Source organism: Mixophyes fleayi, chromosome 5 (assembly GCF_038048845.1).
Source record: "Mixophyes fleayi isolate aMixFle1 chromosome 5, aMixFle1.hap1, whole genome shotgun sequence".
NCBI classification, from domain to species: Eukaryota; Metazoa; Chordata; class Amphibia; order Anura; family Limnodynastidae; genus Mixophyes; species Mixophyes fleayi.
The window spans coordinates 264,025,713-264,048,906 of record NC_134406.1 but is presented as its reverse complement, the minus strand read 5'-3'; the positions used below and the strand labels follow the sequence as shown (position 1 = coordinate 264,048,906).

General features: G+C 39.5%; 1 protein-coding gene across 1 annotated transcript in view; it reads right to left on the bottom strand.

Annotated features, from left to right (window-relative positions):
• The window catches only part of FAM83A (family with sequence similarity 83 member A), a 41,060-nt gene that overhangs the window by 5,423 nt on the left and 12,443 nt on the right, over positions 1-23,194 (bottom strand). The window contains exons 2-3 of the mRNA XM_075214025.1: positions 20,872-21,039; positions 19,650-19,774 (exon numbers count right to left, since the gene is read on the bottom strand). Coding sequence (XP_075070126.1) covers positions 19,650-19,774; positions 20,872-21,039 — 293 coding nt within the window. The remainder of the gene's footprint in view (positions 1-19,649; positions 19,775-20,871; positions 21,040-23,194) is intronic.

Below are 23,194 nucleotides of genomic sequence, written 5' to 3'. Positions count from 1 at the left end.
AATTTGTTAATTTAATTTGTTAATTGTTAAAAGTGTTTATAAAGATTTAAAAAAATATATATATATTTGTTGAAGGAGAAGTGACAGTTGGGAGTGGTTGGTGGTTGTCGGGGGTGACAGTGGGGAGTGGTTAGTGGTTGCCGGGGGTGACAGAGTGAGAGGAGTGTGATACTCAGGACCGCTGAGAGAGATCCCTGTGTCTGGATAGACATCTGGATAGATGTGGCGATAAAGATGAAGGATGAGGTGATGGAGAAAAATGATGAGGTGGTGACATGTGGACAAAACCACGTTAAAAAAGGGTGCTTACGTCGGGAAGTAACGCTCTTCCCCTGAGGAGGCCTGGGCTAGGCCCAAATGCATGACAAGAACCTTTTTAAGACCTTAAGTAGCTTGATTTGACTAGAATGCATGAGTATCATGCACGGGTTAACTTGTATATAAAAAAAGTGGAAAAATAACATACCTTTTTCACAATTCAATAGACTCAAGCGTAACTGTAGTGACAATAGGGATTTTGAAGAACAACTTACAATATATTCTAACAGATTTAAGGAGAGAGGATATCCTAGTGAACTCATTGAGGAAGCCGCCGTTAAAATCAAAGGACGAGATCGATCTGAAACTCTTCATTATACTATAAGAAATACAGAAAATGAAATGGTTCCTTTTATAACAGAGTTTAATAAAAATGAGAACATCATTAGAACAACACTCAATAAGCATTGGGGTATTCTAAAGAGAGACCCAATTCTATCTAGGATCCTTCCGGAGAAACCAATGATAGTTTTTAGAAAGAACAGAAATTTGAAGGAAATATTGGCCCCGAGTTTACTATCTAATACGTCGGGGTTGCAGAGAAAACAGGTCACCTTTCTTCCAGACAATGTAGGATCTTTTAGATGCAATCACTGCAACATTTGCAAATATCTCAATCCAGTGAAAACTCATTTCATGAATTTTAATAACAGTAGGAAATATGTCATCAAACAACGTATGGATTGTTTAACTTCCTCTGTTATTTACATGCTGGAATGTTCATGCCAGCTGAGATGTATAGGAAAAACGAAACGCCCATTAAAAATCCGTATCCAGGAACATGTTCGCAATATTAAACACAGAATGGAGAGTCACTCTGTTTCTAGACACTTCTCCCAGGCACACAATGGAGACCCGAGTTGCCTTAGATTTTTGGCACTGGAGAAGGTTTCATTGTCTGTCAGGGGAGGTGATCTCCAACAAAAACTCTCATGCCGCGAAATGTTCTGGATTTTTGAATTGGGTACACTAATTCCAGCAGGTTTGAATGAGAACTACGAAATAGCTCCTTTTTTGTAGTTACTCATAAATTGGTATTTATTATTTTCTCTGCTATATTCTATTTTAGACTTTATGTTCATCAATCATCTATTTCCTCCTTAATATTAATGCTATGGCAACGACAATTTCTCCAGAATTGTTTTAGACAACCGTATATATCTCATACACATATATCCTCTGCCCAGATTCCACTTAGCTATTGTGGTCCATTATGGTTTTAGTGACATCTTGGTACCATACTAGAATATAGTGTGGATTATATGTATAAACGTTGTGAGCGTTACTATGTTATATAGTAAGGCTATAGTATTATTTAATTATCATACATCTGTTTACACAGTCTAGACAACTCACTAACTGTCTAGACATATGGCATAGCTAATTAACCTTTCATATGTTTTTATTTAGTTTTAAAGAATATATATCATAATAGGTAGGACTAAGTAATTGTGGTCTAGTGATGACCTGGAATTATATTTTATTCATTGGGTTTGCTTGTTTGTGTATGTTTATGTTGTTCCTGTTTTTTGGTCTTCTGTTTTAATTGTTTTTTTGAATCTGCATTGATAAAGTTATTCTGTGCTTCGGCGCATGCGCGTTGACGGGCTCACGCTGCGCATATATTAACTATATCAATAAAGTTGTTCCGTTTTTTGGCGCATGCGCGCTGACGGGTTCATGCTGTGCATGTATCAATCCAGCATGGGTCCGCTATAAGCAACGTTGAATAACGTAAGTCTACATAATACTAAATAAGGATTCTATGCAACTTTGGGGGATCATCCTCATTCTATTTATCTATTTAATCGACCATTTATCTATCTAGTGGCTCACTTTCGAGTTTGCTCGTTTGTTCTCTATATCTGCAGCAATATAGCTATTTTTATGGTCCGCGCATGCGCGATGAGTGGCGGTCACCGCGCATGTGCTAATTAGCGTGGCTATGCTATAAATAGCTTCAATATGGTGTACACATGTATCTTATGCTCCTGATGAAGTCTTGAGTTGTGCAAGACGAAACGCGTTGAGCTGTATCCAGTGTGTTTTCCAGTACCTCATGTGAGTGCTTTTATTACATTTTATTAAAATTTTTATATGTATACCAAAATATCTTCCTTTTTTTCAATCTTATGCATTTTCGCCATCTGGATGAGGTTGTGACTGTGAAGTCATTGGTGTTGCACATGTTTTAATATTCTCCAGAAGTGGGACACTTCATGATATCTGGTACGCAGATTTAGATATTTTTTCTGTTGTACTTATATGGGTGTCATCTAATTGGTAATCTTGGGATACCACTCCCACACACCTCATAGGATTTTGGTGATATTGCCCTCACTAAAAATACTACAGCGTTATACTATGTTTGCTTTTTCTGCATTTTTGTACTGATCGGTGGAGATCTGGAGGACTACAAGTACAGCAAAGACCACTCCACTATCTCCTAAAAGACCCATCATTGTTTACCTCACGGTACGCATGTTATTGCTCTATTCCACGTTGTATATTTGATATATCACTGAGAGGCGCCCTGCTTGTTTTTCTGTTGCTGCAATCCATTCCGTCCGGATTAACCATCTGGCGTCAGGCTATCGAGGCTGCCACTCTTACAAGAGTCAAGTGATTTTTATGTAATGTGGATACGGGACTCAATTGTTATATATTGTATATTCATACATATTCCATCTTACTATTTTGAAGTAGTTACGCTGTGGTGATCAGCGCCAGATATATCTTTTATTTGCTTATAATATATATATATATATTTGAAAAATAGATAACGTGGCATTGTAGTCTTGAGATAGTGAAGGAAAATGATTTCTGTAGATACATTTTGGATGTGCTACATGAATATTACTGTGACCATACCACCAGAATACACTCAACTGTGTGACATTTAAGGGAAAGCTCAAAGTTACATACTCAATAGACTGCAATAACTGATATTGATCCCAGAGGAATGATCCTTCACAGTCGTACGCATATCCATCATATATTGGGCGAGGATCGGAGGGGCACCTGTCTATTATACTGGGGCTGATGGAGCAGCAATGCTTCTGCAATGATCTCAATTTTATTGATTACCCCGCACCCTGGCACTGAGGAGCAGAATGGTACTAGATACACTGAAATCAATAACAGCAAAAAAAACAGGAGCTGGTTAGGGGGATTTAATTAGCAAAAAATGCCTCTAAATATCTGCGTATGTAACCTATCCACACAGGCTTTATGCGTTTTTATAAACCTGGATTTAAGTTAAATCTGTGGGGTTTTGATGCGTGTGTGATTCAGTCCTCAGCTTTTTACGACAGTCACTGTGTGCGAGCAAATATTATATTACATTATGGCAGAAGCACGCAAAGTTCCTCTGACAAATCATATATGTCATTTCCTACATTAAAGTTATGTGTTACTCATCAAGCTGCATTGTGTAATGCACATCACTGGTTTTAGGACATTGATAAATGCATTTAAGCTATCTAAGTTCTCACCTTCTCTAGCTGTCACCTTTGTTTTATCAGAATCAATCACGCTCCATCTGTCAAGAACAGCTTGTAATGAAAAGAACTATATTGTCCTGCTTGAAAAAATTTGCTTTTACAGATAAAGGAATAATCAGATAACGTTTGGTGCTTTCATGTGTTCATGTTATAACTAGCACAGATTCAGGATCTGGGAGTACAGATGACTAAGGAGGGTATACAGGAGACAAGGTAGGAAAGTGTGAGGAGGGCAGGACACCTCAATTCACCAAAAACAAGCGTCACCGCGTACCTGTGTCAACTAAAATCACTGTAATTTCTGAAAATGCAGAACAAGCTCCTCCCACTGCGCATATTACATTTATACCTGTTTTTCCATCCAATTCTAAATTACGCACAAATATTTTGCTCGGGAAAATGGCTACAAATGTTGCGATGGGAGGAACGAATAGTAGAATATATCGTGGGATAAGATTATTTATATGAGGTCGGTGGAACAGGCATAATTTAATTGCATTCCCTGCTTTACACAACAGACCTCGGGGCATTTCTCCCTCCACAGAAGGACTTTGATTTTACACAGCTTTGAAAATGGTGAAAAATTTTAATGAGACGTCATTTGTACTTTTCAACTTCATATGAAAAAAGCGCATTTCTAAAAACAAAAACATTGAAAGACACAAAAGTGATACGTAATAAAGACAGTTCCACCTAACTCTCATGATTACTTTAAATGACATAAATTAGTCTGAGCATTACTTTACGGTTACACTACCAACTAGGAAGAGAGAGGAACAAGTAGAAGAGTTCCCAGGTCCCTTTAACCCAAATGTTTTTAAAGTCAAGGTAGGCGTCATCATTATCATCTATTTATATAGCGCCACTAATTCTGCAGCGCTGTACAGAGAACTCACTCACATCAGTCCCTGCCCCATTGGAGCTTACAGTCTAAATTCTCTTAACACACACACAGACCGAGAGAGACTAAGATCAATTTAATATCGGCCAATTAATCTACTAGTATATTTTTGGAGTGTGGGGGGAAACCAGAGCACCCAGAGGAAACCCACACAAACACGGGAAGAACATACAAACCCCACACAGGCATTGTTTTATCCATAACGGTAATGAGGAAATTACCCCTATTGTGTTATGGTGTCCCGTATAGTGTTAAGGGATCTCCTAGATCTGCATTTAGACCTTCTTTATATTTAAAAATTTTTTTAGAATACCTAAATATTATATACCAGGAACTTGCACTTTTTATTGCAAGAAAAATATTTTCCATATTATGTTTAATAAGACCGCTGGAAGTAGTACGGTTGCAGGAAGCTCTTTGAAATCCCTGCTAAGTAGCTTACTCAGGGTTTTGTAAATTGAGAGACATAAACACATTTCCAACAAGACGTTAATAACGACTGTTGGATTGGGTGTACAGATATTTGCCCTGTAAGAAAAAGATCATCAGCGTTTCTCTGCGGGAATGTGTATGGTTTAAATTTTTCGGCACAATGAATCATTGACCCCGATCTAAAGATTATAATCTTGTTCGAAATCAAAATACCAGAGGAAAATTTCAGCTTTTATAATACGACTCAATGCCACAAATCACATTTCACAAATCATCTCTCAAGATACATGCGCTTTTTTCTATTATATTCTTTAAAGGCTGCGGCTTATCTGGCAGCGAAAATTGTCTCTGTGACATAATTCCCATTATCTCCTTCTGTCAGTTTTAGGAGGTGCCCCTCTGGCACTTCACAGGGCATGGTCCACTCTATACCCCCGTGCTTGTTCTAATACCTGCTCTGTTCACAGACAGTGGTAATAGAGTTATTGGTGCTGTAAACACTGACACTTTTTACTCCTACATAATTATTCCGATAGTGAACAGAGCGACATAGAAAAAATAACTACTTACCAGTAAAGAGACACAGAGGAAATCCGATGAGAGGACATCGCAACACTTCCAAAGGACGTCGGTTGTATGCGCGACTTGGAAATTTCGGCTTTTAAAGCGGCAACGCACGGACCCAGATAAGTATTACCTTTACGTTGGGGGTTAGGGTTTAGGGTTAAGGGTTAGGATTAGGGGTTAGGGTTAGGAATAAAATTAATATTACCATAGTTCTTGCATTTCCGCTTTAAAAAACAAAAAACAATGTTGCGCACGCAACTGACGTCATTTGGAAGTGTCGCAATGTCCTCTCATCGGATTTCCTCTTTGTCTCTTTACTGGTAAGTAGTAATTTGTGCTATGTAGCTCTGTCCATTATCGGAATAATTATGTAGTGTCGGTGTTTACAGCACTGATAACTCATACTACACCTTTCACATCGGGGACTCGGAACACAAGGGGGAACGTCGCCAGCTCAGAAAAAATACCCCGATAAGCCAGTAGCTCCCTACTGCCGTTATTACTGTGTTCCGCTGGCTCTGAATGTAAATATAATATAATCTGGGACATGCATCACCTGTATTACACACACAAAAAAAAGCAAAATTTTGAGGTTCGAGTGCCCTTAACAACCGGACTGCACAAAACATCATTAAGCTAATTAAAAGTATTGGCGTAAGTCCTAAATACTCTCCATTGTACAGTATTTATCATCTTTTTAATAATACTTTACTGTATAATACAATATACCCTTAGGGCATGAGTCATTAAGGAGAGCAAAAAAAATAAATACATTTTGTCCTGGACAAACCAGGCTACAATGCAAGGGGTGCAAATTAGTTTATTATTTTGCACATAGAGAGAATACTGGCTGTTTTTTTCATGTAGCACACAAATACTTGATAGCTTATTTTTACACTGAAATTTAAAGTTGATCTAGGACATGCTCTACCCCAACTATAAATCTGTCCTCACATTTTGAATTTAACCCCCCCCCAGTGCATCATGGTTTTGCCAAGGTGCAAAGTTACTCCTTTTTTATGCTTTGCTCTCCTTAATGTATAGTCACACTAGAAGGGCTACTTTATGATTAAATGTCCCCTGCATTAAACAAAGTCATTGTACACATTAAGGCTTAAATTGCATACAATAGAAATAAATATCAACTTTTTAAGGCTATGTTGAATTTAGATGCTGGAGAGATTTTAAACTGCTCAGGTGCCATATAACCTACTTGCCAACTCTCCCAGAAAGTCCGGGAGACTCCCGAAATTCGGGTCAGTCTCGCGAGAGCTGGCATTTCTCCCGCGAAAAAGACGCGATTCGAGGCGCCCCGCCCCCTCCCGCCCATTAGTCACGCCCCTCTCCCGGACATCGCATACTGAAAGTAGGCAAGTATGCATATAACCTCAAAGAGCATGATGGGCATATGAACGGTGGTTCATATAGATCAGTGATGGGCAACAGGTGGAATTAGGGCCATATGTGGCCCTCCGAGCCTTCTCCTGTGGCCCCCTGCTCCTTCCTGCTCTATGGTCAGATTTATCTGTTATAGATAGTAACACGTGTTTAAAATGCTGATATGTTATACAGAGAGGTGTCTCTTTCTTGGATTAAATGTATTGTTTTATCTTATTACTGATATTAAGGGTAATGTGTGGCCCTTTTGAAGGTTAGAAGCCGCCCATGTGGCCCCTGACATGTATCAGGTTGCTTTTCACATTTAGAACATAAATGTGGTTGTTGCCTCTATTACAGATGGTTATGTTGACTTTTGAATTGTGAATGTTCTAATGCTCTGATCAGGTTGTATAGAGGCCTTTTTGTTAAACTAAGACTTATCATGACATTTTTTTTCCCTTATTACCACAACTTAACATTATTTGATTACTGTGGATTATATTGAATAATCCTCTGAAGAAATCACTTCTATAGTGATGAAACGCGTCAGGATCGTTGATTTATAGTATCTGATCTCTAATCACCGCATCAAGGTTTAATACAATCTCCTTGTATATAATTTTCACGCAAGACACAGTATCAAACACCGAAGAGTCGATACATTCCACCACCACTCGTACCAGCAGCGTGTCAGTGGAACAATGCATGTGTGGAGATCTGTGTTTTAGGCCAGAACGGTGTCGGTGAATCTATACATACGGTAATCTGCCTATTTCTACATTCGCATAATTGGATATTTTGTTATCATATATTAAAGTTAATCTGTCTATCAACTATTTGCTCTCTTAACAAACGAAGGTGGCATCTGTTGAAGGAGTTTGAATTGAATTTTATCTATCCCACTCTTTAGTTATCTACAGTCCTAGGAGTCTACTACACTTCAGGGCCAAACTAATATACAATTGTAGTCAAGGTTGACTACGGATGTTTGTGGATCAATATATACATATTTATACCTGGAACATGGACTATAATTGAATTACGTTCTATTTATTAGAGATTTGTTCGATGAGGTCATCGGAGATTGTGCTTTTATTAAACTATTTAGATCAGTGCACTGATCAATAGATTTAAGTAATTATATATATATTGTTTGATTTTAATTTTTATGTCAATAAATGTTACTACAAAAAATCAAATAAAAAAATAGAATACATTAAAACTTATATATTTATCATCATCATCATCAACATTTATTTATATAGCGCCAGCAAGTTCCGTAGCGCTTTACAATTGGGAACAAACATTAATAAAACAATACTGGGTAATACAGACAGACAGAGAGGTAAGAGAACCCTGCTCGCAAGCTTACAATCTATGGGACAATGGGAGTTTGAAACACAAGGGCATGTGCTACATCATACTGCACAATGGACCAGCTAGACTGCAAAGGTAGAAGTATTGAGTGGGCTGTGTGTGTAGCAATGTTGGTCAGAGGGTTGTTGTCTTGCGTGAGCTGTGTAGAGGGTGGTAATAGGGTAATCTAGGGAGATTAAGATGCTGGTTGAGGAATATTATAAGCTTGTCTGCAGAGGTGGTTTTTCAGAGAACACTTGAAGGTTTGAAGACTTGAGGAAAGTCTTACTGTGCGAGGGAAGGAATTCCAGAAAGTGGGTGCAGCCCGAAAAAAGTCCTGTAACCGAGAATGGGAAGATGTATAGTGTATATAATATATGTTATATTATATGTACTAGTTTTGTTTCCCTGGGGGTGGGGCAAAAGTAATATAAACTCCTGGGGGGGGGGAGTAGATTTACCGAACCTTCTAAAAAATCTGATTGGCTGCTATAAGCAGCACCTCCATTATCCCTTTACAGAAGGTTTAATAAGTTTACCCCCGGGTCTCTGTCATTTGCGCTCATCTTGATTCCATCCCTTGCAATAGTTCACATTATAGAATGTAATAACGTTCACTTTGTGATTCTGCCCTTTTGTTTTGACAGCATAATTGAGGTGTCAGGTTGGAGAAAAATGCAGGCAAATTATTGTTACTCCCTTATTGTAATAATTGCTTTGGCATGTCAATCTCTACATCCCTCGTGCGATACTTTCCCAGCAAGCTGAGCACATGGGCTGTCACTGGGTGCAGAATTAAGCCTGGTCATTGGTTATGCACATGTCAAAAGACAGAAGAGCCTCAGGACATAAGTCACATCAAGTGTGTATTGCATGTACTCCGCTAAATAGGCAATGACTGCTTTCGCCCCCCAGTAACACTATAGCTCTGGAAAAGTAAGAAGCTATATGATATTTAAAATATATTCATACTCTCAGCATTATCCAGGCTCTTGTGGATAACCAGCATCAGCCAAGGAGTCCAGGACATAATCCACATTTCAAGCATATTGCTGCAGGGACAGAGGTTGGAAATGTGGTTAAGCTTAACAGCCACTGGTTGGTGTACGCTGGGCAGAACTTTGACCCGGGGAGCTTGTTCTGAGCCTTCTACTGGATGGATTTGGATGAAAACTAGCACGTTTGTGGGAAAGATCTGCTTAATTATTTGTTAGTGTGATCACATAAAGCCATTTGGACGGGGAGCTCTCCCTGCCGCCTGATATTATATTGTTTGATGTACTTTCTCCTCTGATATTTTCTTTTTTTAGGAATTCTACCACTCGGCGACTCAATTTGCACAGACAAAAAAATCTTGTGTTTGTTCTCTATGCTGTTACCTGGGGGAACTTGTTCTGATACAATATACAGTGTGGAATAGTACTTACCAAATTCCTATTCAAACTGTTTGGTTTGGTCTCCAAATTTTCTAACCTGTCTGATTTATTTTCATCATGACAAACCCGTTATATGGGTTAATCTTTGTTTTTTGTTCTGGTCTGCTAGCCTTGTCGGTGGCAGTCACATTTCCGATGGTCGATATACTGACAGAAATATGACAGACACAAAAATGCCAACAGGCTAAATGCCGGCATATTTCCATCGGTTTCTCTGCCGTCGGAATTTCGTACCCAACCCGGGCTTATGAGGTACCCTGTAATGACAGGCTCACTGGTCTTTCCTAGCACTGATTTGGAGATATTAGCGGTGTCACTCAATACATGTTGGATATTTGATTTGTAATTTCAGGGGAGGTAAGAAAGGATTTGTTGGGGAAGATTCCATCCTAGGCAAAGTACTGTCGCAATGGGGTTCAACAGAGAGGTTCAGCCTGAAATATTTGCATAAAGGTGCAAGCAGAAGATTTCAGTACCTTGTTAACCAAAAACACATAACACGAAGTCCCATGGAACTTCACGGTTAATTTGTGATTAATTGAATCCCATCCTCAAAGAGTTTTAGTTACATTCTGGAGTTGAGGAGAGATCTCGGTGAGGGGAACTACAACTGGGATATAGTCTGAGCAGTATGTTAACTGTTTTAATCCAATTGGCTAGATGGTGGGTAAGTAGAATATTATTGATTCTGGAATATACCCTGTGTGGTGGGGATTAATAGAGGTAATCTCTGGCCTCCTCTTGTCACAGAAAACATGACAGGGAAGGAGGGAGAGTAGAGATCTGTAAGATTTTTCCATGTATCTAAGAGACATGTTTGGAGACAGAGAGGACCTGTCCAGTTTGGGATCAGGAACCGTGTGAAAGTTACTCTTCAGTACCACTTCTCCGGATCCACAGGGCACCAGCTGGCCATTAAATTAAAGAAAGCAGGTTGACACTCATTAGATGCATAGATCACCAGCGCAATTGGCTGGTTACTCAGTTTTCCCACTAATATAAGATGCCTACCTCAACGGTCTTTTATTATCTTCGAAAGCTGAAAAGACGAGAGTCACATGAATCATAGGCAAACCGAGCGGGGGTTTCCTAGTGCCTGAAAACCCCCCTCCAAGCCTAGGGCACTGTATAATTGAGGTGGCTGGACCCTGCTTCCGCTTCATACGGCTCTGCTTGAAAAGGGAGAGCTGTGTGCACCTAACAGTAGTGCACGCAGCATTGCCCATGTATATTATGGGGATAGGAAGAGTTGGAGAGCAGCCAAGCACTGTCTAAAATTATAGCCATGCCCCCATGAGTGCTGGCCACGCCCACTGGTGGCGTGGTGTGGAAACCCCCCTCTACAAATCCTGCGTTTGCCCCTGTAAATGATATACAGTAGGAAACCTCTGACATTTTAATTCAGGGTGGGTGATTAACCCAAATAAAAGGATCTGACCAAATAAGCGTTATCCCTAGAAAAGGAGCACAAGCACTTCTTTCTGGAAGAGACATCTACCAAATAACCTCCACTGTCTTGAGTACGACCCTGCCAGGTCCTGCCTCCACCTCTCTGCACTCAGGTTATAACCTTTACTGCACATAAATTCCTGCGTCCAACACAGCTCCATGCGAAAGAAGTTCAAACACACAAATTTACACCTAGATTTATTGAGAACAGAGGCAGCACTGACAGGACCTGAAATTCAAGCAACTTGATCGATCATCTGTCCAACACTACAAGCTTGTCCTCATTATGAGATTATATCCCATATTCTGCCCCCAGCTTCTCTGTGCTAGGACCTCAGGAGTTTATTTCAAGTGGCCGATTTATCACTGTCAAAAAGTGGTTCTCAGGTAACCGGTTTCTGTAAACGTAGCTACAGCCTGAGGTTCCCAGGAAGAGAAACTGACAAGATTTTCATGTACTTTCTAGGTTCTGACGTGAGCCGAGCTGACCCTTCCACCACATGTCTATGGAAAATAAATGTCCGGTTTACCATATGTCATTCTTTCGATCCCTGGAGACGTGACAGACGTGAAAGGAATATTTTTCCTGGGGGGCATTTTATTGTTTGTAGAATGTTACGAAACTTTGCTGAACCGGTTTCAGAAGCAAAAGGTTCTAGAACCTAGAGAGCTCAGATATTATTAGTAGAAGGACGGATATAACATTGCTTTACTAATCCTGCCCCATAAACCTGTCTATCTTTTTAGAATTGGTGGCATAGGGCAGAAACCCAGAATCTCGTCTGCCTATGGGCCCACAATGCATCACTGGTATCCCGTACCATTCAGGGCACTTAGTTCAGGCCTCTTAGGCATTGTACCCAGGTGTAGTCCCATGTGGTGCTCCACATATTGGGCCTGAGTCATTAAGGAGAGTAAGGCAAAAAAAAAGGAGTACATTTTCTCTGGGACAAACCATGTTACAATGCCAGGGGTGCACATAAGTTTATTATTTTGCACATAAGATAAATACTGGCTGTTTTTTCATTTGCATACAAATAATTGATAGTTTTATTTTTACACTGAAATTTATAATTGTTCTAGTACATGCCCTACCCCGATTATAAATCTGTTCCCACATTTTAAATTTACCTCCCCTCCAATGCAACATGGTTTTGCCCAGGTGCAAAGTTAGTCCATTTTTATGCTTCGCTCTCCTTAATGACTCAGGCCCATTGTCTCTAATAACATTAATGTAATGTTACATTTTCATTTTAGAAATATTTTACATATATTTTATTATGACTTTTTCTATTAAACAAACTCATATTTTCTTAGATTACTTAAAGGGAATTTATTAAAATGTTACGTAAATAATATTTTGGGATTTTAAGTCTATAGCAGTTCTATAGCCAGGCAACTTTAAAGGTGTATTTCTTATTCCTTGGCCTCTGTAAATATAAAGATAATATGGAAATTCAATAAGTAAATGTGGAGTATTGTCTCTACAGAAGTTGTGGTTATGCTACGGGTCAACTAGAGGGCTGCTTCGCACGCGGCGCACCCCTTTAGGAAAATTATTTTCAAATATTTAAAAAATTTTGCGCTACAAAAATGACAGCTACGATATGATTGGCTGCATCAATAAAACATACCGTATTTCCCCATGTATAAGACGCACCTTTTCCCCCCAAATTCTGGGTCTAAAAAAAGGGTGCGTCTTATACACTGCCATCGCTACTTACCTGAATGAAGAAGATGATCCCTGGTGTGAGGGGGTGAGAGAGGAGTCCCCGCTGAACAGATCTGCTCTTGCAGGACCTTCAGGACCTTCAGGCGCCTCCCACAGACTCTGATGTCTCGGAGCTGTCAGTCACGTGACCGGCAGCTCCACTGACCACCGATAATTGAGCCCAGATGACCCCTGGTGTGAGGGTATGAGAGAGGAGTCCCCGCTGAACAGATCTGCCAGTTTCAGGTAAAAAGACCATCAGGTCATTCAGGCGCCTCCCAGTCTCTGCTGACTGCCGATAATTTAGCCCAGCATGTAGTATGGTATGTACAGCGCTGTGCATCAGCACTGCCTTCCTGTAACTGAATGTGGGACTTTATTGTAAATTCTGCTCCTCTAGACCTGATGTGAGATCTCTCACTAAAATCACAACCAGACAAGCCTTCTGCTTCAGTAACTTATTGTAATACATCTTTATTTAAATTTTTGGTCCCAAAATTGAGGTGCGTCTTATACATGGGTGCGTCTTATACATGGGGAAATACGGGTACATTGCAATTATTGCTGAATTCTATGGAACTGAAACCTAGTATCCATGTTTTTGTGTACAATATTCCTGCAATGTTTGGTTAAAAAAAAATCACAATGTAAGACACAAATACCTACTAATCATTAGAGAGCATGGCCTTCACGAAAACTACATGTCTAGTTTTGAACGTGTTTGCACTTGCAAAACAACCAAAATAGCAGTCTTAAATATAGGGGAACGACACTAAGCTATGATTTCATCATTTGCTATTTGCAAATTACACCTTAAATATATTCTGTGACTCCTTTATAGGGATATATGGTAACTTTATAAGTGGTTTTATGCATGTTTGTAGGCTGTGATAAAATGTATGTGTATTCAGCTGTGTGTGTGTGTGTGTGTGTTTAATGTTCTTCGTTTTTTATTCTCCCCATCCACAATTTTTTCTAATCTCTACCTTAAGGGGGTAGGATCTGCCTCCCACGTCATAGTGTAAATAAGCAAAGAGTTGCATTTCTGGGTAGGGTGGGTGTTTAGATGACCAGAGGGTCGTCTTCTCACATCGATGGGGAATTATGGGCACCTGATTGACCACAGCTGGGTGCACACATCATCGTCATCATCATTTATTTATATAGCGCCAATAATTCCGCAGCGCTGTACAGAGAACTCACTCACATCAGTCCCTGCCCCATTGGGGCTTACAGTCGAAATTCCCTAACATACACAGAGAGAGACTAAGGTCAATTTAATATCAGCCAATTAACCTACTGGTATGTTTTTGGAGTGTGGGGAGGAAACCGGAGCACCTGGAGGAAACCCACGCAAGCACGGGGAGAACATTCAAACTCCTCACAGATAAGGCCATGGTCGGGAATTGAACTCCTGACCCCAGTGCTGTAAGGCAGAAGTGCTAACCACTGAGCCACCGTGCTGCACGCTTAAAGCTTCACTCTGTCCAGGAAATGATCAACGACCAGAAGGTCATCGGATAGGTATAATTAAAGTTCCGGAAAGCAGTATTCTTAATGGTAATAGATTCTGGAAGTTGGCTCTCAGTAGTTGTGGTGGGGATTCATGCATAAATTTTGTTAAAAAATAGAAAGGACTCAGATCAAAAGCAGACAAACAGAAAAGAGCAGACTCGATGGACCAATGGGTTCTTCTCTACCCTCAATTCCATGTTTCTTTGTTTAGAGGTGATGCAACTGTTAAGTCCGCGGGTTCCTGGGAGCGGTAGTGCATGGACGTAACAATTGCGCCCCTGGCAGTCGAAAAGTTAGGATCTAATATTAAACTATATAAATGTATCAATATTATTATACACATAACAATAAACTCTCTTTAATTCACGTGATGATAAAAAAAATAATAATTCAGGCACCATAAAGTCATGAAGATAATCACAAACTAATATTCTTTTATGAACTGATGGTACAAGATCAATACCTTCAGAGTAATCCCAATATTCTCACGCATTAAGCCCCGCCTATCGCTTTGTACTGTCCAAGTACATAATAAACTCATTAATGTTCTCTGTACAGTTCTCAGAAAGCTGTATAGGTTCACCTCAGGCCTTTTCAAGTAAACATAATTAAGTGTTCATTACCTGTGAAATTTTATAGGTTTTTCTAAATTACACCTCCACATACCAATGTTACACCCATACTGTTAATATGTCAATTATAGTGACTCTCTAGGGCACGGGTTCTTATGTGATATTATTGCATGTCTTTCTGAAACAGAATAAAAGCTCTGCTTATTAGTAGCTGTAGGTCATATGCTCCAGCCAGATGGATAAAATTATATTTTTTGGGCGTTAAGTTGGGCGCTAAAAAGTTACTATTTTGTAGCCAAATTTCGACAAAACAACAACTTTTTTCTAATTTAACAAAAGAACATTGGAACGCAAAATTAGAACAATTTAGAACGAGATATTTTTCTGGCAAACATGTTACTGCACCCACTTTTTAATACAAGTTGTAAAAACTTACAACTTAGCCGGTAGTATAATTTTAGAATATTTGTTAATCTTATGTTAAGAAAAAACATTTATTTTCCCAGTGACACTTTGTGTCTTTTGCCATCAGTCATTGTTAATACTCATCCACACGACCTATTTTCATTGTGTTCCAAACAGAAACTGACGGTGATACCATAAAACATAGAGATCTATAGATCTCTCTCTAAAGCGGAATACATGGCACAGAAATGGCCATAAGAAGTTTAGCATCATTTATTTTCTTGAGATTATTAGACTACGTCCAGTCTCTCTACCAGTCCTGTTGATTCCCCTTTTGAAATATAAGTAGAATATGCCCTTTTCTTACACAAGACACAAATGTAACACTTGTCCTTTCTTTCTTCTTCTCCAGCCTTGCGACCTCTACCTATCTGATCTTCCTCCTTCGTCGTTCTACTCTGCAAATCCCTACACTGGCTCCCCATGTCCTCCAGAATCCAAATCAATTACTCACCCTTACTTACAAAGCCTTCAACAACACCGCCCCTTCATAAAACTCAATTATCATCTCAAAATACTCTCCCTCTCGCCCTCTTATATCTACCTCTGACCTGCGCCATCTCTTCTCTCTGGTGCCTACAAGACTTCTCCCGTGCTGCTCCCCACTTATGGAATTCCCTACCACGCCCAATCAGGCTTTCCCACAACCTTTGAATCTTTAGACGCTCTCTTTATTTCGGCTTGCCGATCGCCCACCTATACTACTCACACCGGTACACCCTCACAACTGTCCCAATATGCACACACTCCTCTTGTCTCAGCTCTACCTTTTTGTCGATCTTGTATGTCCCTGTTTTCTCCACTGTTTTGCACCTTAGAAGTCAACGTCAATAATCATCCTAATCTCTTTCTTGTCCCACTTCTACTGCTGTTTTATCTTGTTGCGTTTCGTTTGAAATCTCATGTGGATTAATCCTAAAGCTCTTTAATATTCTCTTTTGTGTCCTTTGAGAGACCTACTAAAAGGACGGACAGATTCAATGTAGAAGCAGCTGGATTGGTAGAAAAATATTTTCTATTGAACAGAGAAAACAATGCAGCAAGTAGCAGACATTGAGGGTGACGGAGGAGACTACACACAGTGCACAACTCGTACCTGCAGCTGTAATCCACACCTACATTGTCTAATTAATAATGTATGATTCCCAGTAATGTGCTGGATAAAACGTGCTTTATGTATTATATAGATTAGTCCCAGGTTGCACTGTGCCTTTGAAGTCTATGTTCACGCATTTTAAAATATGCTGTTTATCCTTGTAGTAAATAATTTGGCTATTTCCATAGATAGACTAGGCGATAAGCAAGTTGGTGCCAGATCTTATAATTACAGGTAAGAACTAAAGTGACTTAAGTGCTTATGTGTTATTTAATATTCAGCATTGGCAACAACAATTGCAAATTCTTAATACCCATCTTTTGAGAAGATAGAACTCGTTTTCGAACTGTTGTTTCTGATTGTTAATGCAAATTATGTGGTCATTCTTCTGCTGCCTTGTGGTGGAAATAATGCATTTCCTAAAGTTTGTCTGCAGAATAATTTATCTCCCCACTGTAAAATTTGTTTCTGCAGCCCACCCTTAGGTATCTAGCTGTAGCTCATTCATTGGCAGTCAGAGGAGCTATCTGATCTCTGTTTTTTTGCTTTTTCAAAGTACTTAGAAACAGTTAACGATTAGGGCTCGAAAGAAGCTGATTTAATAAATTCTGCTTTCCACCATAAAGCATCGGAAATAATAAAATAATAATAATAATAATGTTCACTATAAATTGGGAGATATAAATTTAGGGCACAAAATAATTTGTTTTCAGTGGCCTTCCAGTTATATCAGGCAGAGTCACATGGGGTCTCACAAACAATTTTTATTTTTTGGTCTTCCAAAATGTAAGCCGCCCATTAGATACCTCTCTTCTCTTAACATTCCCACCTGCGGGATGAACATGTCCCCAGGAGGGACAGCGGGACAGAACCCTAAAATCGTAACTGGTCCGGTCATTTCTGGGTGCACCACTGAAATACGTTTGTCCTGCAGTTTAAAGTAGTTCTCCCAACATTGGGAGGTGGCAGCAAGCTGTGTTTTTATTTTTTATTTATTTATTTATTATTAATATGTATGTTTGATTACAGATTAAATTGTTTGTTTTTATATCCTGCTATATGTTTTGTGTTTTTTTTAACTATTACCTTACACTATTTTACGGATTAGTGCTGGTCAACTAGTCTTTCTTTTTTCTATATTGAATATTTGGAGGGTTTGGCATTCCCTCGCTGACATAGCATCTTTCAATTTGGTATTATTTTTTGTGATTAGTGCCACTATTGTCATTCTCTTGGTGATGCAGCAGAGCAGATGCAACACGGTAATCCCAGTAAGCGGGCAGGAGGGCACTGTGCTTACCGGAGTGCCCCCAACATCCTGTCTGTGCCACAATGCCCCCTTGTTCCACTTTGGGATCGTTACATGCTTCGTGAAGGACAGGGGGCGCTGGAGAGCAAAGCTTCTGTCTCTCCAGTTCCTATGGCCAGCACGGTGGCTCAGTGGTTAGCACTTGTGCCTTGTAGCGCAGGGGTTATGAGTTCGATTTCCGCCCAGGGCTAGCTGGTGCACAGTTAATTATATATTAATGAACTGTAAAAATATGGGGGCTATCACTTTTTAATAGGAGTTACCCTTTAATTAGGGTTTGGCTAGAAATCTTTAATGAGGATCTATTTATCGTTATTATTTGAGGGCTTGGAAACAGAAAGATTGATATTGGTCACCAATCCTAGAAGGCGTAGCAGAAGGCAGGGCGGTAACGAATTTGATGGGTTGGAGCCGAGTGAGAGTCGATGCCAAGTGACAATCTGGTAAGAGATTAACAATATGTGACTCACAGACATACTCTGTGTTCGAATAGTACAGGGGTCAGGGAACCTTTTTACCTTTTACCCCCAAATATATTTAGATGTTACCCCCTTGATTTGAAAGGAAGGAAATCATATATTATTAATTATTGGAATTCAAAATTTTATTGAATCTATTCAAAATTTCTTTGAAAGCTTCAACTTCAAAACTTCAGGTTTTGGAGAAATGATGTTGCTTCATTTTTGATACAAGAGCATCAATATTGGGGCATTTTGATGCCAGAGCAATTTGGATACAGTCTTCAGCGTCCAATCGATTTCTCTGCTTTGTTTTTTTATGTTCGCTAGAGTGGAAAATCCTTGTTCGCAAAGGTAGGTTGTTGCAAGAGGCAGCAACTTTTTGACTGTCTCCTCATGTGCAATTTTGAATGCCTTTGCAGCAGTTGACATCCAAAAATATGACAGATCTGCTTTGTTTTCAAATGCATTACGTGCTTCATTATTGCATCGAAACTCAAGAAGTGCCTCTGCCAACCCCTGAGGCTCTTCTGGTACAACAGCAATTTCACATTTAAAGGGGTCTACAATCCAACTGACAGCATGTGAATCGTCAGCATTACCCCCAGGAATTTCATTTTTACCCCATTTGGGGTAATTTACCCCTGTTCCCTGACCACTGCAATAGTAAGATAAGGAAGATGGGAAAAGCATATTCTACTATAAAATACTATGAACCAGTCACGCCGCCCAATCACAGAACAATTAGATATCAGATATGACCACACAACGTTCAGATTTGGATTGGACAGAATCATTGCTGATTGCTGAGGACGTCGCACAGATGTACAATGTCGAATCACTTCGATTAAAAAACTTCCTGACTACATTCTGATATTGCAGTGATTGGAATTTGATGTAGTAACGATTTGAAACAACTTTAATGATACTTCATTCATATATTTTATTAACAGTATTCTCTCCAACCAAGGCCATATGTACTCTACGGGTGGTCCAGTTGGCATAGTTTTGGTATATTTTACACGGAATGTGATCAGTGATCGAAGTAGAAATTTAGAAGCGGCGATGTGGAAAATGTAAGTGACTGGAATTTGATAGTTTTACAACGAAGGAGAAGTACTTTTAGACACAAATATCTATGAGTAACATCTACAGCCGGTGAGTAGAGAAGAGCCACCTACCTGTACGATCCAGAGAGGACGCATCTCCAGTCTGATATGATGAACTTTTCATGAATTTGGCCACAAAACTTCTTGCCAGATTTCGCACAGTAAACTTCTCCAGTTACACTTCTGACCGATATATTCTGGAAATACCAGAAACGTTTGTCATGACATGAAGCTTGTGACAAAACAACAATGAAACCCATAGAGTCAAACATACAACTGTTAGCGAAATATTTTTCTACTGTTCTTCCTGGCGACAGAGTTAGAACAAAGAAATTTCAGGCCGGCGGTGTTTAAGCATAAACTGGGACTTTTCTGGGGATTGCTGAAGTAAGTCGTTTGTCTAAGGTTAATCTATATGCATAAACTATTTCAAAATTGTATTCAAAACAGAAACTCTTAAAGAGAAACATCCTGAATCACTTTTAGATTAAATGAAGAAGGTGGTATATATTGTTAGATCTCAGGATTTAGAAGTATTATTTTTGCATTGTTTCTGCTGTGTGTGTTGCCGAACAGAGGCGCCATCCACAAAAAATAGGCGCAGAAGGATTTTACGAGGTAGGCACAAAAATGTAAAATGTGGGCACCTATGTATGTGTGAGGAGGCGAAAAGGAGGTGCATTTACACAAACAGATTTTCTTACACCCGCTATTTTCTTTTGGACCTTCTGCTAATATACGAAATGACCATCACTGAAAAAAGTGATAAAAAAGGTTTGGAAGACTTCATAGCCCCTCAATAGGAACTAGAGTGCATACAAATATCCGTCTTCTTTTTGGGAGTGGTCTGAGAAAACATGTGCTGAAAGGAGGTGTAGCCAAAAATTGGAGCCTGAAAGGGGGTGTAGCAAACAGACCAATAGGAAGTCGCAAGCTGTATGTTTGCAGCTTCTGATTGGTCCTTGGCTACACCCCCCCCCCCCCCCCCCCCCCACTACAGTGTCACACTGTGATGCAAATGACAGAGCCCTGAAAACAAATGGTGGCGTGGGCGGCCGGTTGAGGACTATGGTGGGTATAGTGGGTATGGTAAGTGTTTCACCCTAATCAGAAAGGCAGATTTAATTCAATATCGTTATGTTAAGTGTCAGAAGTGATGAAGATGCTTATTTGAAAACAGTCCCTATAGAGATGAGATATGAAAAACTCATATATCTGAAAAATAAATAAAACACAGATTATATATTTTGTTGAAAGCTCTTAAATAACAATGGTGTCTTATAATAATCTGTACCTTGAGATGTATGTCTTTCACCTGCAGTTTCTCACACATGTCGATGAAGTGCTGTAACTTGCTGACATCAAGCAGTAGGTAGACAAACACGTTCCTTTTGATAGCAGCTTCCAGCACATCGCAGAATATCTCAGCGTCTGTGAACTCGTCCATCATGATAGCGAGGACCTGTACAGGAGACAGTGATATCTTTTACATTTATAGATTAGTCTTCAGTCAGGGATTTTAAAGTATAGATCTACCCATAGAAACTTGCTGTATATTTACTAAACTGCAGGTTTGGAGAAGTGGAGATGTTGCCTATAGCAACCCCTCAGATTCTAGTACTCATTTATTTAGGGCATTCTACAAAATGACAGCTAGAATCTGATTGGTTGCTATAGACAACATCTCCACTTTTTCAAACCCGCAGTTTAGTAAATATACCCCTTGGTGCGTTGTTCAATTTTCACTGTTGGCCGTTTAGATAGAAGATACATGTCTGCATAAGGACCATAATGGTCCATAGGCTGTTAAATATTCATTGCGCTTTCAATCTGCAAGGGCTGTACAATTGTGGGTAATAGTAGTCTATTAATTGTTTATTATGATGGTCAGTAGTTTTGTCATGACAGATGGGAAATAAAACTTGTATAAGGATCTGAAAGTCTGTCTTTCACTCCTAGCTGATCTAATAAGAGAACCTGCACATAATAATCTATTCAGAAGAAAGTTATATAAGTATGTCATACTTGCCAACTCTCCCGGAATGTCTGGGAGACTCCTGCATTTTGCGAGAGTCTCACGGACTCCCAGGAGAGTGTGGCAACCTCCAGCATCTGCCCACTTGGGCAGAATTAGGTCCAAATGCTGCGATTCACCGGGAATCGCGGCGTTTGGCCCAAATGACACAAATTTTGGAGCCCTGCCCCCCATCACGCCCACCGCCCCCGGCGGGTTCCCGGAAGACAACTTCAGAAAGTTGGTAAGTATGAAGTATGTGTTTTACGTGTACAGCTCAAGGTAATGACAATAAACCTCTTTTTTTCAAGCTGTCAAATGAATCAATAAATTGATTAATTAATATCTGCATTGATACATTGTTGCTAGAGAGATTGTTTTTCTACTCTCTCACTTTGTATGAACCCAGCCGCCTTAATTCTGACTAATCAGATATCCTTGTAGTTAGAGGCATTGCTTGCTCTGGGCATAGGTGAGGCTGTACTACTTACATCCTGTAGGTCAGAGGCTGTAGATGAGCTGTAATATGATTTATAGTGTTTAATCATCAAAGTTCCCACCACCTTATAACATTACAATCACAAGACCTTTAATAACAGTCTTTCTATTACTATATCTTATATTAAACCGTCTCACGTTAAAAAATGGGATTTATCGTTGGTTTATATAAGAGATACAGGTGTTGAGAATATAATGGAAACACCTGTGATTTCAAGATAAAGTGTTTCATTAACTTAGTGTAGTGATTTGACCTATGGACAGACCACACCCCCTCTAGTGGGTGACCACGCCTCTCTGGTGGCTGGGCACACCCCCTATGATGGTTGGCCACACCCATTTGGTGGAGATCATACTATTTCATGGGTATTCCCCTGGTAGGGGGACACTGCCATCTCACTCTCATGATTAATTTTAGACATAAATGAGGATCAGCTCAGTATACGTATAATTAATGTCTTAGGTGGTTACGGGGAGAAAAAATATGATAGGGTTCAAGAAAAACCCTTCCAGACAAGAGATAAATCAGGCGTCATATTTCCAGCAGCTACAGCTGGTAGCGTGCACACTTCTTAGTTTATACTTTCTATGGGAAAAGTTTATACTCTCATATATTTGTGTTGTGATTACACTATTTGGTTTAATGGTCAGGGTGTTAGTGCTTTCTGTTACCAGGTCTTATGTTTAATTCCTGCTCATGTTTAATCATTTTAACTTGATTTTTTTGATGTTATCTGTAGTTTTCATTTGATTTTGTCCTTTTCTACCAGGATCTTATGTTTGCATTAAGCTGTCTTATTAGCCCTTTAGTGCTACTACAGGTTATATGGTCAGAGAGACCATTATCAGACACAATATATATAAATATGTCTCCCCTTTTGTTATTACTAAGAGACTCCAATGGAAACCAGATCTGTTAGTAGTTACAATGGAAGATGCTGCTAATTCCATGTGAGCTTGGATCTAATAGTCATGCAATGCATGTGATTGCCGAAATTTGCAGTGAAAATACAGAAACACACTGGTGCTTTAGAATTCTGCAATGTATAGTTTTGAATGCCGATTTTATGCATCATGGAGCCAGAAACTGAACGGAACTGTCCCT